This window comes from Malania oleifera, chromosome 4 (assembly GCF_029873635.1).
Source record: "Malania oleifera isolate guangnan ecotype guangnan chromosome 4, ASM2987363v1, whole genome shotgun sequence".
Taxonomy (NCBI): domain Eukaryota; kingdom Viridiplantae; phylum Streptophyta; class Magnoliopsida; order Santalales; family Ximeniaceae; genus Malania; species Malania oleifera.
In genome coordinates, this window is record NC_080420.1 from 81,864,635 (window position 1) to 81,879,843 (window position 15,209).

The 15,209-nt window shown below is 37.1% G+C and overlaps 2 protein-coding genes across 2 annotated transcripts; both read left to right on the forward strand.

Annotated features, from left to right (window-relative positions):
* The first annotated feature begins 8,915 nt into the window (after positions 1-8,915).
* LOC131153844 (uncharacterized) lies at positions 8,916-9,662 on the forward strand. The gene is made up of 2 exons (XM_058106294.1): positions 8,916-9,008; positions 9,189-9,662. The coding sequence occupies exons 1-2, from the start codon at positions 8,916-8,918 to the stop codon at positions 9,660-9,662; spliced, it is 567 nt and encodes a 188-aa protein (XP_057962277.1).
* A 78-nt stretch (positions 9,663-9,740) lies between these two features.
* On the forward strand, positions 9,741-14,574 carry LOC131153845 (uncharacterized). The gene is made up of 3 exons (XM_058106295.1): positions 9,741-9,800; positions 11,049-11,228; positions 14,320-14,574. Exons 1-3 carry the CDS (start codon positions 9,741-9,743, stop codon positions 14,572-14,574), a joined length of 495 nt encoding a protein of 164 aa, XP_057962278.1.
* Positions 14,575-15,209: the final 635 nt, after the last annotated feature.

Genomic DNA, 15,209 nt, shown 5'->3' on the forward strand with positions numbered 1-15,209 from the left:
GGGAAAAATGCCATTTGGGTAGTAGTTGACCGTCTGAAGAAGACTACCCATTTTCTTCCAATTAAAGCTAATTGCTCCATGAATAGGTTGGTGGATTTATACATTCAGGAGATAGCTAGACTTCATGGCATGCCAATGTCTATTGTATCAAATCGAGACCCGCTGGTCACCTCCTAGTTCTGGAAGAATTTGTAGGAAGCACTAGGATCTTATTTGTAACACCCCGACCCACCACATGGGCCAGGGGTGCTACTTAAGTGATGTTTGCGTACCTGATACCATAATTGATAATATAAATGCAGTGAAAATAAATAAAATAGTCTCCATAATCCATTACCAAAGTTCTATGTTACTAATATACATCAGAGTCTCCCGATACTCATAATACAAACCGTAGTACAATACCAAAAACTAACTCAGACATACACCCATATTACATACTCAGGGGCTTCAAACCCAACTTAAATACATTAGAGTTCTTACTGACACTCAAAAAAATTAATTGGCTGTAACCCCACCCCGGAGTTCATTAAACTCGACCTCAAGATGGTCCTGAAAATATAATTTGTATATTGGGGTGAGACACTTCTTAGTAAAGCAAATTAAGTTAACATTAGTGTGTTCAACATGCATTTAGTGTTTACTAAAAACATCTATCCTCCATTAAACCGAAAATAGCTATTTTACACTATACTTGCTTTACACAGTTGAAAATAATCGTCTCATTTCCATAGTATAAACAGTTCAGCAAATAAGTAACATCATTTACATAAATCTACAAATATGCATAAAAGACACTCCCTGAGACTAAACACCATTTACTTCCCTCATGGTATGGGTTGTGCGGCCCAAAGGCCGGACTTAGCCTTGGGGGATCAACCCAGACTAAGTCAAATCATATGTCTGCTAATGCACCTATAGGCATCTACAACCCAGTTGTAGGTCCGATTGCCTTACCATTTTCTAGTATAGACTTCCAAGGAAGGTACACCCTCTACTAAGGCTAATCGGTTGAAACCACCCTACACTTCTATCCAAAATAGTGTGGGCGCACGTTGTCAACTACTGAATCTCTAACAATGGTGTCATGCTCATAATACAATTGGTCCTCAGGGTTCCTAAAGCATATCATATAATTTAAGTAATAAAAATTGTAGTTCAAACTCATTTCATATAAAACCTGTCATATTATAAAACTCGGCCCTCGGGTGTCACATACAACTCAGTTCATAGCTGCTAAACAAATCCCGGCCCCGGATGTCATATAAAACTTGACTCACAACTGCTAAACAAATCTCGACCCTCGGCCATCATATAAAACTCAGCTCACAGCCGCTAAACAAATCTCGGCCCTCTGTCGTCATATAAAACTCGGCCTATAACTATCATATCAATTCCCTATATTTTTCACAAACAGTTCTAGTATTTCACAAACATTCACAAAGTCGGTTATACAATAACCCCCAAAATAACATTCACCTGCCACACGATTTCAGTATTTTGAACATAGCTCGTAGGCAACCAAGAAACATATTATATTTAGTTTATATGGTAAAACCAAACTTTCCATCATTTGTTTTTACTTAAAATATCATATCATATATCCTAGGTTTGAAAAATCCATTTTGAACGGTTTTTTTTTTTTTTTTCGAAATAAGAACCCAAAACATAAATATACATATATAGCAGTTTAATCGGTTCAACTTTAGTAAAATCCTGACTTAACTTAATCTCGTTACTTATTTATTGAGAGTGTTTCTTCAATGCTCTTATAACCTACATTACGGCGATACAAAGCCCAAAACCATGAAAACACATTTCCCTATGTCTACCCTAACCTTAACTTTGGGGCGATGCCTGGAAAGACCTAGTTCAAAAATATACTTCGCTAGACATGTAGAGAAATGCCCCTAGATCCTCATGGTAACTTCCAATCATTGATTCAGACGACGTATGACGAGAAATCACAGAAAGTGAAAGGGGTGGGGCGTGGTTTAGAGAGAGAGAGAGAACTATCTAATTTCTTAATGAAGAAGTAACTTAAAAATCAATTTATAGGTCGTTAACCCGATCACATTCTTCGATGAAATGGAGCTTACTTTCGGTATGACATTTTATCCCTAAACTGATGGATAGTCAGAAAGGATAATTCAGATACTGGAGGATGTGTTGCAAGCTTGCATTATGGATTTTGTGGGGAGCTGGATTCAGTATATGCCATTGGTGGAGTTTGCTTATAATAATAGCTATCAGACCAATATTGGGATGGCACCGTATGAAGCATTGTATGGTTAGAGGTGCCAAACTCCACTATATTGGGATGAAGTAGGTGAAAGGCAAATTCTGGGGCCAAAGATTGTACAACAGACTTTGGAGAAAATCAGGCTTATTCAGGAAAGAATTTAAAACAGCTCAGAGTCGACAGAAAATTTATGTAGATATCCACCGGCAAAAGTTGGAGTTTGGTGTAAGGGATAATGTATTCTTGAAAATTTCACCAATGAAAGGAGTTATGAGATTCAGAAGGAAGGGTAAGCTGAGCCCTAGGTATATTGGGTCATTTGAGATACTAGAAAGAATTGGTCCAGTTGCCTACAGGCTAGCATTACTCCCTAGCGTTATCAAGGATCCACGATGTATTCCATGTGTCTATGTTGAAGAAGTACGTCCCAGATCTGTGACATGTAATAATTTATGAGGCACTGGAGTTTGGAGATAGTTTATCATATGATGAAGTGCCTGTTCAGATCCTAGATCGAAAAGAGTAAGAATTGCGTACTAAGAAAATTCCGTTGGTAAAAGTACTTTGGAGGAACCAAACAGTTAAGGAAGTCTCATGGGAGTTAGAGGAGGAAATGTGTCAGAGATACCCATATTTATTCAGTGGGGACCAACATTAGTCAAAAAATGTAATTGTTCAGGTAAGTATTCGTTTGTATGCAATCAAATTTTGTGCAGGTTTATTAGTTGAGTGAAATTAATTGTAAATCTAAATGTGATGATTTTTATTTTATGTTGAGTGGTTTTGGAAAAATTTTGATTTGATTATTTGTAATCTCCCAGAGCCATTTATGTAACCACGGTATGCCTCTGCCACAAATGAGGGTGATTAATAAAATTTCAGCGAATTTTTCAAAAGTTGGTATAAGTGTTAGTTAGCAAATATCAAGGATAAAATTTATATAAGGAAGAGAGGATGTAAAGACCTGAAAAAACAATAATAATAAAAGTAATAAGAAAAAAAGGGAATTTGGTTCAGTGTAGGATCAAACCCTCAACGGTTTGAGGAGTCTTAGGAAAACCGTCGACAGTTTTAAGTTACTAAGGCCTAGTAAGGGTAAAATAGTAAGAAAAATGTTTGGTTAGAAATCAAACCGTCGGCGATTTCAGGAAAACCGTCGACAGTTTCCCCTGGGACAATAGCCTATAAAAGGCTTTCAAGGGTTATTTTTTTGTGAAATTTCATCTCCTTTCTCTCTCTCTCTCTCTCTCTCTCTCTCTCTCTCTCTCTCTTCGATTTCTCGCCTATTTCAATTCCAAATCGAAGGATAAACATCATTTCAGGATCCTAACGACGATTTTTCGTAGTTTAACCGGAGCATATTTGCTGTTTAGGCATCCCAGGCACCACTCTAAGAAAAAGGTAAGGGGAATAGATTATGTTAGGTATTTTTAGAAATCTCACCAATTAATTTGTAGTATATGATTATAGTAATGATATATATGATTTTTTAGAATAATTAGGCATATGGAAATTGTGAATATGAAGTATTATATTTATATTTTTTGGAAACCAGGTATTTTGAGTTGAGTAAACCCTAAAAGATGATTTAATGTTAATCCTCAACAAAATATGTTTTTCCCAAGAAGTTGTTATATTATAGTTTATCACTTAAGCTATGTGGCATGAGTATGAATATTATTTTTACGGTATATATATGAGCATGTCAGATTATTTTATGATTATCCATACGGTTTGACAATGATTTTCAGAAAATGTTGTAAATATTATAGAAATTATGATATGAAAGTTCAATCGGCTTGATACCGTGTTCAGTATATTATGATAGTTTAGCCAGCATAATGTCGTGGCAGTTCAGTCGGTCTAGTGTCAAGACAGTTCAGCCGGCTTTATGTCGTGATCAGTTATGAAATGTTAGTTTATACAGAAATTATGATATGACAGATTTTATGTAGAAATATGAAAATGAGATTATGTTACAGTTATATTATATGAAATGTATTATATGGTAGTAGAACCCTAATGGATTAGTTCAGATTAAGAGTACGGTACCATAGCTATTATGTTAGATCAGTGTCACCACACTTCTTAGATAGAGTGTTGGTGAATGGTAGTCAATTGGGCCATTGAAGAGTAGGATATCCCTTTTGGCAGTCCAGACCAGGTTGGGGTGGCCAATTGTACTTACAGACGAGTTATGTTTGACTTAGTGTGGTAGGCCAGCCATTGCTAGGTACTGCCTATGGGCCGCACAACCCAATTTTGTGAGAATAATACATGATATTAGCTAGCTATCCATCTAGGGAAAAATTTCAGTATTACACAGATATAACAGATGAATTACATATATAGATAAATTTATTATGACAACATATGCTTAGGTTGAAAAGTATATATATATATATATATATATATACATACACACACCATATTTATATATGCATGAGCATAGATTTACATGATTTACTAGTTAAGTTAATTATTTTTAGGATATGTTTATGATACACTAGAACTCATGTTGTCACACATTGATGATAATCTATTCCTTCTTACTAAAAGGCTCACCCCAAGAATTTTAACATTTTAGGAAATACGAGAAATCAAGTCTAAAGTGCTTCGGGGCGGGATCTTGATAGTTCTATTTATAGTAAGTACCTGTGAGTACTGATATGTATATAGTGATGTTTTTGTGCACCATGGGTTTTAATTATGTTTATAGGAGATACTTATGTGATGATTGATGGTATTAGAACTCTAGTATTGTATCTGAGATTTTATGTATATATTTCCGCTGTTAGGTTCATAAACTGAATTTTGGATAGTTATAACCGTTATCCCACATCGGGTTCGGGTTAGTATGGTTATGGTATCAGAGTATATTCATTTATAGCAGTATAATTTTTGGGTCGTTACATAGGAAACATAGGAAATTGCTTGTGATTTAAATGTTTTATATTTGTTTCTATTTCTTGTGAATAGTTTTCATCATCAAAACGGAGAGATTGTTAGCCCCAAAGTTTCATTAACCTGATTTTGATGATAACAAACTATTGCGTATTAATGACTTTGTGCTTAAGTTAGGTTTCTATAGGATTAAAGCCATTGAAGTTGAAGAATTGAGAGAAGAATTGAAGAGTTAATTTCTCATTTATTCATATTGTTATTCTCTCAATTGTAATATGTTTTAACTTGCAAAAATATATGAATATATAAAACCAAACATAGTTATACTTAAACTATAAAATTGGAATCAAAGGAAGACCGAACCAGACATTGTAGCCTGGGAGATCGGCTGGCTCATAGAGGGATGTTGATCGGTCCAGGTAGAAGATAAAGGTGGTTGACTAGCCCTTGAAGGCGATTGACCAGTTTGTCAAGCTTTGCTTACAATGGTAATTTGTTTCTTTCTAATGACTGGTAAGTCGTTGACTGGGCCTAGTAAGCGGTTGACCAGTTTAATTATAAAAAAAAGGTTCTAATAGGCAAGAAATAGATAGTTTTATCCAATCTCTATATATATGCCCTTCAAAGCCTAGAGAATATTAGAGAAAACAAACTTATACTGAATATCTAAGTGCTCTTACTTTCAATTCTCTTAATCTCTCTTTGTGCTCTAAATTGCTCATCTTTGAGAGAAAGTTTAGAAAACTCTTCAACCTTATTTTGATTATTCTTTTCTTTCATTGTGAGGAATTTTTTTGTTGTAGAGCTTTCTTATAATTAGTTCCTTGCTCTATGAAAAATAATGGTTGTTTTGGTCGCCTTGTCCCCATAGAAAACAAATGGTGTGAATTGGTTTCCTTGGTATCTATTAAAAAATAAGGGGATTAGTGGAATCTCAAGGTGGTTGCCGTTAAGAGAGTGGATGTAGGCAAGGATAGCTGTAGTGATTCCAAAAAAAAAAAAGTAAATTAAATTAAATTAAATTTAAAATAAATAAATTAATTAATTAATTAAATACTAAATATTAATTGAGTAATATAATATAATATAATATAATAATATAATAATATAATAATATAATATAATATATCATAATATTATAATATTATATATATATATATATATGAAGCTTCTTTTGAAGCTTAGGATTTCAATATCCAAGAAACCCCCTCACGCCAACTCTCTCTCTCCTCGCCTTCCCTCTCTCTCTCTCTCTCTCCTCATTTTCTTGGCGAATAATCAACCAATTGAAGAATAGAAAATACCACTGGGTTCCATTCTCGGCCACCAATATTTTAACCGGCGTGGATTCGTGATTAGGGCGTTGTAGGCACCACTCCTGGGATAAAGTAAACTCTCTCTCTCTCTCTCTCTCTCTCTCTCTCTCTCTCTCTCTCTCTTCTTAATTTTTTCTCAAATCTTTAGCCACGTCAACTATCGGACACCACCACAAGGTCCTAGCTTCGATTCTCGTCATTTTAATAGGAGCAGATTTTTAATTTGGGTTTCCTAGGCACCACTCCAAGGCTAGGGTAAGGATAATGAAATTATATCCGTTAATTATTTTTAAAGTTTAATTAGTTATTAGGAGTGTGTGGACCTAGAAAATATTAAAATAATTGTAATTCTGGGTTTGAGTTGATTGAACTGGGGAAATGTAATTTCAGGGTTTTGTGCTCGGAATCACCGCAGGCTTAGGTTTTAGGATCTTCGCAAGAGTTCTCTCAATAAGCAGGTAAGGTGAATAGGTTATGTGAGGAATCTTTGGAATATTATATAATTGCTTTTCTAAATATCTAAGCATGCATGAAAATGATATTTTTAGCATAAAATTTATATTTTTCTGGGTGGATATAATATTATAATTTACCAGACAAAAATTTGTGTGGCATAAGGATGTTTTAGGGATTGAGTAAATATGACGTTTTTACTAGTTATGCTATGACAAAAGTAATGTCAATTATGATATGTGATTTATATTGAAACTGAGAATACGAATTTTACACTAAAATGTGCTTTAACTGATCATTGGATTATATTGAACTTGAGAATAATGGTTTTTATACAAGATGTGATTTATCTGACTATTTATTGATTTATGAAAAATGGAATTTTGATACTGTTGTTGTGAAAACCACAATATAACGGTTGTAGGATATGAGGAGTTTGTTATATTGTTGGATATGGTAATGGCAATATAGCATTGGTAGAGTATGAGGAGTTTGTTAGATTGACCGATTTTGTGAATATTATAGAAACCACAATATAACATTGGCAGGATATGAGGAGTTCGTTATATTGTTGGTTGAATATAACGTTGGCAGGGCATAAGGAGTTCATTATATTCGTCGTTATATATATGCCAATATAACGTTGGCAAGATATGAAGAGTTCGTTACATTGATATTATATAACATTGTGTAAATGACAATATATATATAAATTAAGAACCCTAGTGGACGATTAATGTGAAGAGCACGATACCGTAGCTACAGTATTAAAGGAGTGAGTGCAACCACACTAATCTGGGATGGTAGTGTAGGTGATGATAGTCGATTGGGCCTACGTAGGGTTGTTGAACGCCTTGGGTTCGGACCAATTACGGTAGGCCAATCATACTACAGGCATATATGGAAGTTTGACTTAACTTGGTGGTGTCCATCCTTGGTTAAATCTAGCCTTCAGGCCACACAACCCTATCATGGGGGGAAGCATGACGTTAGTCGGTGAGACCTTACAAGGGTGATTCTTGATGGGATATATATATATATATATATATATATATGTTGATTATTTACATGGAAGTATTCTATTGAAATTGAACATGTTGTTGGAAAAGAATGTTTTATCTATATATATATATATATATATATGTGTGTGTGTGTGTGTGTGTGAATTCAGATTTAAAAATTTTTCTTAGATTGAATTATTGACTAAATAAATGTGTTTTATGATATTTAAACTCATGTCGCCACACACTGATAATAACCTGTTCTGTCTTACTGAGAGGTGTTTCACCCCAATATTTATTCTAATGTTTTAGGACCTCAAAAGGATCTAGCCTAGCACTCCAGAGCAGGGCATCAAGAGAAAGTGTTGAGAGTAAGTATGGGAGAGAATTATTTTTGTTTATGGAGATGTATCTATACACCTGTGATTATGATAGCATTTTGGGGAGAGCAACCTATGTGTATATAAGATAGCACTAGAACTCTGGCATATTGTATTCTAACTTGATATTTATGATTCCGTTGCATGTATGTATTTTTGGGTTATACAATTATGGTATCAGAGGTGAAAAAAAATGGTAGTAATTTTGGGGCGTTACAAGTTTGGTATCAGAGCCAGGTTGCTAGGTTCTGCAGACTCCGGTAGAATACAATACCAGAGTATAGGAATGGATCTTGATGGAGGGTAGGAAAAGGATGGATTAGGTGTACAGTAGGATATTGTTATGGAAATTAAAGTGGAATTTAGGGTTCCGTCTCGAGGCTAGGAGGCAGGAAATTCCATGGTGGCTTCTGTATTTTTCCTGGGATGACAATTTCAAGAAAGTCATGGTAAACTATCGTCGGTTCTTATTTCTGAGTATTAAGATGAAAACTTAAATTGGGGATAGGGACGTTAGGAATGTTGGGTGTAGGAGGATATTTTAAGGTTCTTAGTTAGATAATAGTACTGTCATATTAAGGCATGTAAATTCTAAGATTGTTTCTGTTCTACTTTTAAGATGGACCCTGAAAATAGTAACGTTCATGCTGGAGGTGGTGATGCGGGGCCTTCTAGTATAGGCAGCAATGATTCTGATGTTGTCTCGTGCAGTGTTGCTTAGCAGGTTATGGTTGAGATAGCACAAAGTTCTAAAGAACAGGACTGCCTCCCAGTTGATCAGGGCTATTCGATCAGATAGTTTATCGAGATGAACCCAGATCCAATTAAGGTAGAAAATTTGTTGCAGGAGATTAAGAAAATCTTGACAGTATTGCATTGCACTGATGAATAGAGAGTGTTGTATGCAACTTTCAAGTTGACGGGGGAGATAGAACGGTGCTGGACAGCAGTGAAGCTCCTAGATGAGCAAAGACCAGTACCTGCAGCACTGACCAAGGGATGCTTTAAAGAGATCTTTTATGACTGCTACATCCCCGCTTCTGTTAGAGATGCTAAAATGGAGGAGTTCTTGAATCTGACTCAGGGACAGCTGACAGTTCCACAGTACACTACTAAATTTGATGAGCTGTCACGTTTTGCCCTTTTCATGATACCAGATGAATTTAGAAAGGCACAGAGGTTCAAGAGGGGATTGAGACAGGAAATATACGAACAAGTGGCATTATTGCAGATACGTGATTTTTCAGAATTGATAGATAAGGCCACTGTAGCAGAGATTAGCCGTAAGAAAGGTATTGGAGGGCAGAGTCATAGGAAGAGGCCCACGCCTCCTGAATTTCAAGCCAGTACTAGTCAGGGGCAATAGAGGAGATATGATGGGGACCAGTGGCAGGTAGTGGGACACTGAGTCCCTCAGGCTGATCTAGCACCCCCGCTTTGCCCGATGTGCAACAGGAGACATCCATGGGAATGCCGAGCTAGGGCGTTGTCTGCTATTGGTGTGGTAGACTGGGACACACTATAGGAGACTACCATATGTCGTTGAATTAGGCACCGGTACCAAATCGCTACTAGGGAAATAATTAAGCACCTAGAGGTAATCAGCAGAGGAAAACTACCCCGACGCAGGTTTACGCTATGACTCCGGGAGACATAGAGGCGGATGGTGATGTAGTGATAGGTATGATTTAATTTTGTCATATAAAGCTATTGTTCTATTTGATTTAAGGGAGACCCATTCGTTCGTGGCTCAGGAATTTATTAAGTTATGTGGAATGGAAGCCCAACCACTGGATGTTAGTCTATTTGTGGCTACACCGATGGGGACCGTAGCAGTGTGTAGGAGGGTACTTAGATGGTTTCCGATTAGTATCCAGGGACAGTTTTTTCCTGCTAATTTGGTGGTTCTGGATATGCATGGGTTCAACATGATTCTGGGAATGGACTGGTTAGCTGTCTATTATGCCAGTATTAATTGCCATAAGAAAGAGGTAGTCTTCAGACCTCCAAGGGAGCAAGAGTATCGATATGTGGGGACACGCATGCCTTCCTCACTACAAATGTTATTAGTCGTACAAGAAAAGAGATTGCTTCTAGAGGGATGCCAGGGGTATCTAGCCTATGTGAGAGAGGCACCAAAAGGGGAATTAAAGCTTGAGGATATCCCGATAGTAAGGGATTTTCCTGATGTGTTTCTAGAGAATTTTTCGAGATTGCCTCCTGATCAAGAAGTTGAGTTTGTGATTGATTTATCTCTGGGGACGGCGCCGATCTCCAAGACCCTTAAAGAATAACTCTAGCAGAGTTAAAGGAATAGAAAGAATAGTTGCAAGATTTACTGGATAGGGTATTTATTAGGCCCAGTGTGTCACCCTAGGAAGCACCGGTGTTATTTGTGAGGAAGAAAGATGGATCGATGAGAATGTGCATTGACTATTTAGAAATCAATAAGGTGACCATTAAGAATAAATACCTGCTTCTTCACATCGATGACTTGTTTGACCAGTTGTAGGGGACTCAAACATTCTTTAAAATTGATCTACAATTCGGGTACCACCAAGTGAAGGTCAAGGCCGAGGATGTGCCAAAAACAACGTTCTGAACTCAGTATGGCCATTATGAGTTTCCGATTATATCGTTTGGACTGACGAATGCTCCTGCCATATTCATGGATCTGATGAATAGAGTTTTCCACCAGTTCCTCGCTCAGTTTTTTGTGGTCTTTATTGATGACATTTTGGTGTATTCAAAGAGTCCTGAGGAATATGAGAAACATTTGAGAATAGTTCTTCAAGTGCTTAGAGAAAAACGACTGTATGCAAAGTTCAAGAAATGTGGATTCTGCTTGAAAGAGATTACTTTCCTTGGACACGTGGTATCTAGGGATGGCATCTCTGTGGATCCAAGCAAGATTGAGGCAATAGTGGACTGGGTATGATTGAAAAATGTGTCGAAAGTCAAGAGTTTCTTGGGACCGGCTAGATACTACCATAGGTTTGTAGAGGGATTCTCTAAATTTTCGGGCTCGTTAACAAAGCTGACTAGGAAGGGTGTGAGGTTTGAATGGATAAATGAGTGTGAATAGAGTTTTCAGGAATTGAAGCAGTGACTCATCAGTGCACCAGTTCTGACAATTCCTTTGGGAGAAAGGGATTTCGTAATCTACAGTGATGCGTCACACAAAGGGCTCAGTTGTATTCTAATGCAGCAGGGGAGAGTTGTGGCTTATGCTTCCCGACAGCTTAAAGAATATGAGAAGAATTATCCTACCCATGGTCTAGAACTAGCAGTAGTGGTTTATGCGTTGAAACTTTAGAGACATTATTTATATGGGGGTAGGTGTGAGATCTTCACTGACCACAAGAGTTTGAAGTATTTCTTTAAAAAAAAGAGCTAAATATGAGGTAGAGAAGGTGGTTGGAGTTAATTAAAGATTATGACTGCACCATCAGTTACTACCTAGAAAAGGCTAATGTGGTAGCTGATGCTTTGAGCTGGAAATCAGGGAATGCTTCAGGTTCAGCAATAGTAACTCAGCATTTGATTACCCACTAAAACTGCGTAATTAGGCATCTTAATCCGAGCATTATGACTTCTATTTTTAATTAAATGTTTAATTATGTCAAATATTTTAACAAAGTTCCTTACTTATCATTTTAAAGTTTTATTGAAAAATTTATGAATTTTTGGTAATTTTTTATCAAAGAAAAATTCTTGGGAATCAAAACTGGCACCAGTTCGTAATTTGCGCATAACTTTTCTATACAAGCTTTGATCAAAATGATTCAAATATATAAAGAAAGAGGAAAGGATTATCTACAACTTATGTGTTTTGAGTTTTGAGCAAAACGGGCTCAAGAAGGGTCAAAATAGGCTATGTTCGTAGAGAACGAAAATGAGAAAAAAAGAAAAAAAATAATTATTAATGTGTTGATGTGACCTGGCCATGCATGGCCGGGTCGGGTCAAGTTGCTGGAGTCTTGTAGGTCTTAGGGCTTCACCTCTCCTCTTATTTAAAATCCTCTCCTCCCCTCTTTTTTTAGTGAGCCCCCGCACCCCTTCTTCTTCATTTTTTTTTTTCTTTCAAAGTCTCCCGCTTTGCTCTCATTCCCTTACCCTACTCCCTTCTCTTCCTTTATATTTTATTGTAATTATCTCATCTCCCGAGCTCTTTCTCTCCTCCTCTGCTCTCTTATTTTTTGTCTGCCTCTGTAATTCCCCACAACCCTCTCCTCTGATCTCCCTCTCTCCTGGATTCTTTTTTCTCTAACTTCCCCTCTGCACTTCCTCTCAGCCATAGCCCCCTCTAGCAACCCGTGAGTAGCTCTCAGCCATGCCAGCTTCAAAAACTCCACACCAGCCCTCCCAAACAGCTTTCCTTTAGTAGAGCAGCCACATAGCACTGTCATGGACCTCTAGAACACCAGCAGAGCAGTCCCCCTCCTCGGCTAGTCTACTGCAGCTCTGGCAGCCATCAGCTCCCACAAACCAGAGCCTCCATAAGCACCAGTCCAAGCCTCTCTCTCTCTCTATTCTCCTTCTCTCTTCTTTTCTTTTCTTTCTTTTAATTAGTAAATTGGATATTATTGGCTCTTTTTATTTATTAATGTCATTTAAGAACTTTAAATTTTAATTGTTATTGCATTATTTGTTGATTGATTGATTGATTGATTTATGTTTATTTAGTTTTAGTGGTGGATTTGTTTTCTTCCATTAAGTCCGGTTCTTGCTTGATTAGTTTAGGGTTTCCATTTTTTTGCTCATTAATTCAATGCATGCTAGTTTTAGGGTTTTAATTCGCGTGTTTATTTAATTTGTCAGAAGTGAAATTGAAATAACCTTGAAAATCCCGAATATGAACCAAGTTCAGTACCTCTTTATTTTTGATTGGAAGAATTTGAAATTTGAGATTAACACGCATTCCCTGAGGAGAGAATCTAGCCCTTGGGCTGAATATTACACGACGTAACTCCTATACTTGGGATAGCTTCTGAACTGCTCATTTTTCGAGTGAGTCAAGTTTTCGGCGCCATTGACGGGGAATGTTGGTCTTAGTCTTAAATTAGCATTTTTCCAGTCATTTTAATTAGTTTTATGAAAAAAAGAAAAAAAAAATTAGAAAAAAAATTTTGAGTTGAAAAACAAAAAAATACAAATGGCTGCACCTGAACCGCGCACGATAATGGACTTTTTGTAGCTTGAATATGCCATTGCATCCTCTTCCACTGTTTTGCCTAATGAAGAGCTTAATTTCATGATGCAGCGAGGGAGGACGTCATTGCAACTCGAGTTTTACGGGAAGGAATCTGAGTGCCCCTATCAGCATTTAGCAGAGTTTGAGTTAACCTGCAACATGTTTTTCTCTCATGCTAGAACTAATGAATCTACTAGACTGCAATTATTTATTGCTTCTTTGTAGGATAGGGCATAGATGTGGTTTCATTCCTTGAGACCTCACTCTATCACTAATTGGACTGATATGGAGTGTGAATTTCTGCATACGTTTTGTCCCTCACAGAAAACTCAATTTTTGTAGGAACAAATTCTTAATTTGTGCAACAGGATGATGAGACATTTCGGGCTTGCTCAGAGCGATTCAAGGATCTGCTAAGTACTTGTCCACATCACGGGTTTGACTCATGGAGGTTAGCTGATTGTTTTTATACTGCTATTACCCCTGATTTTTTTATCTAGATCAGGTACTATCATTCTTTGATTACTTAGCTGACAATGTCCCATAGTGGAATACACGATACAATCAGGCACCCATAACTGCACACCCTATCAGCACAATTAGTGGTAGAGAAGCATATGAGCCAACATATTATCCAGATGATCCTTCGCCTCAATACCAGCCACAACAGATCCCTTAGAGTTGTACGCCATCAAACCTTTTTGAGGAAAGCATGACACAGATGGCGAACTTGCTCCAGTAGTTCATGCAAAGTCAAATCAATTAGTATACTCAGCATACCCAGGACTTCAATGAATTGCGGGACACCATTAATGCTATGAGCACGTAGTTGGACATCTTAAAACAAGAGGAATCACTCGCGCAACGTCAGCCTAGTTCTCAAAAGTACCAGCAGCCACAACAACAAATGCATGATGTTCTCCTCGAGATAGAAGAGACCACCATTACTCCGAGAAGCAAGAAAGAAGTTACCCAACCTGAGATGCTCATCGCCGGAGACCTAGTTGTCCCAGCACCAGAAGTTATGGCCGAACTAGGTGAATTTAAAGAAAAATCAGAGGAAACGGGCCTAGAAGCGGAGTAGTTAGTTAATGAGGAAGCTGATACCAATAAGGAGTACCAACTTGTGGTACCTCATGCTCAGAGCTCGAAAACCGTGGAATCGTCACTCCCGACTGAATCAGAAGTCAAGGAGCCCAATGTGGAAGCAGACTCTTGCAGTGGTACAATGATTTGTACACCCGATAAAGAGGGTGACCAGACTAGTGAGAGTTTAATTTTCAAGGAATCAGGTAAAACCTTTAATGTTAATGCTTCTGAAGAACTAAAAGTAATTGTTCCATTAACTTTCTCTCAAACATTAGTTCGTAAAGAAGCAAATTTCCTGGACACAATATTGAATAAAGATCCTTTCTTGACAACACAAGAGGGTTGATTTGCACACATATTGTTTGGTATTTTGACTCATATTAATTCATTTGAGGCTGATTTTCATGCGGGTATGAAGACTGATCCACTGTGGTAGCTCAAATTTGGAGACTCACCGGTACAATTTATAAACCTGCGGCCACCAGACGAAATCCCTCCTGAGCCTTCGCCAAACAATTGTGATGTTTTCCCTTTCTTTCTTTTCCTTTTATTTTATTTTATTTTATTTTCAGTTAGTTTTTAGGTCTATTTTCTTGTAGTTCAGTTTTTCTTTTCCATTACCCCGTTGTT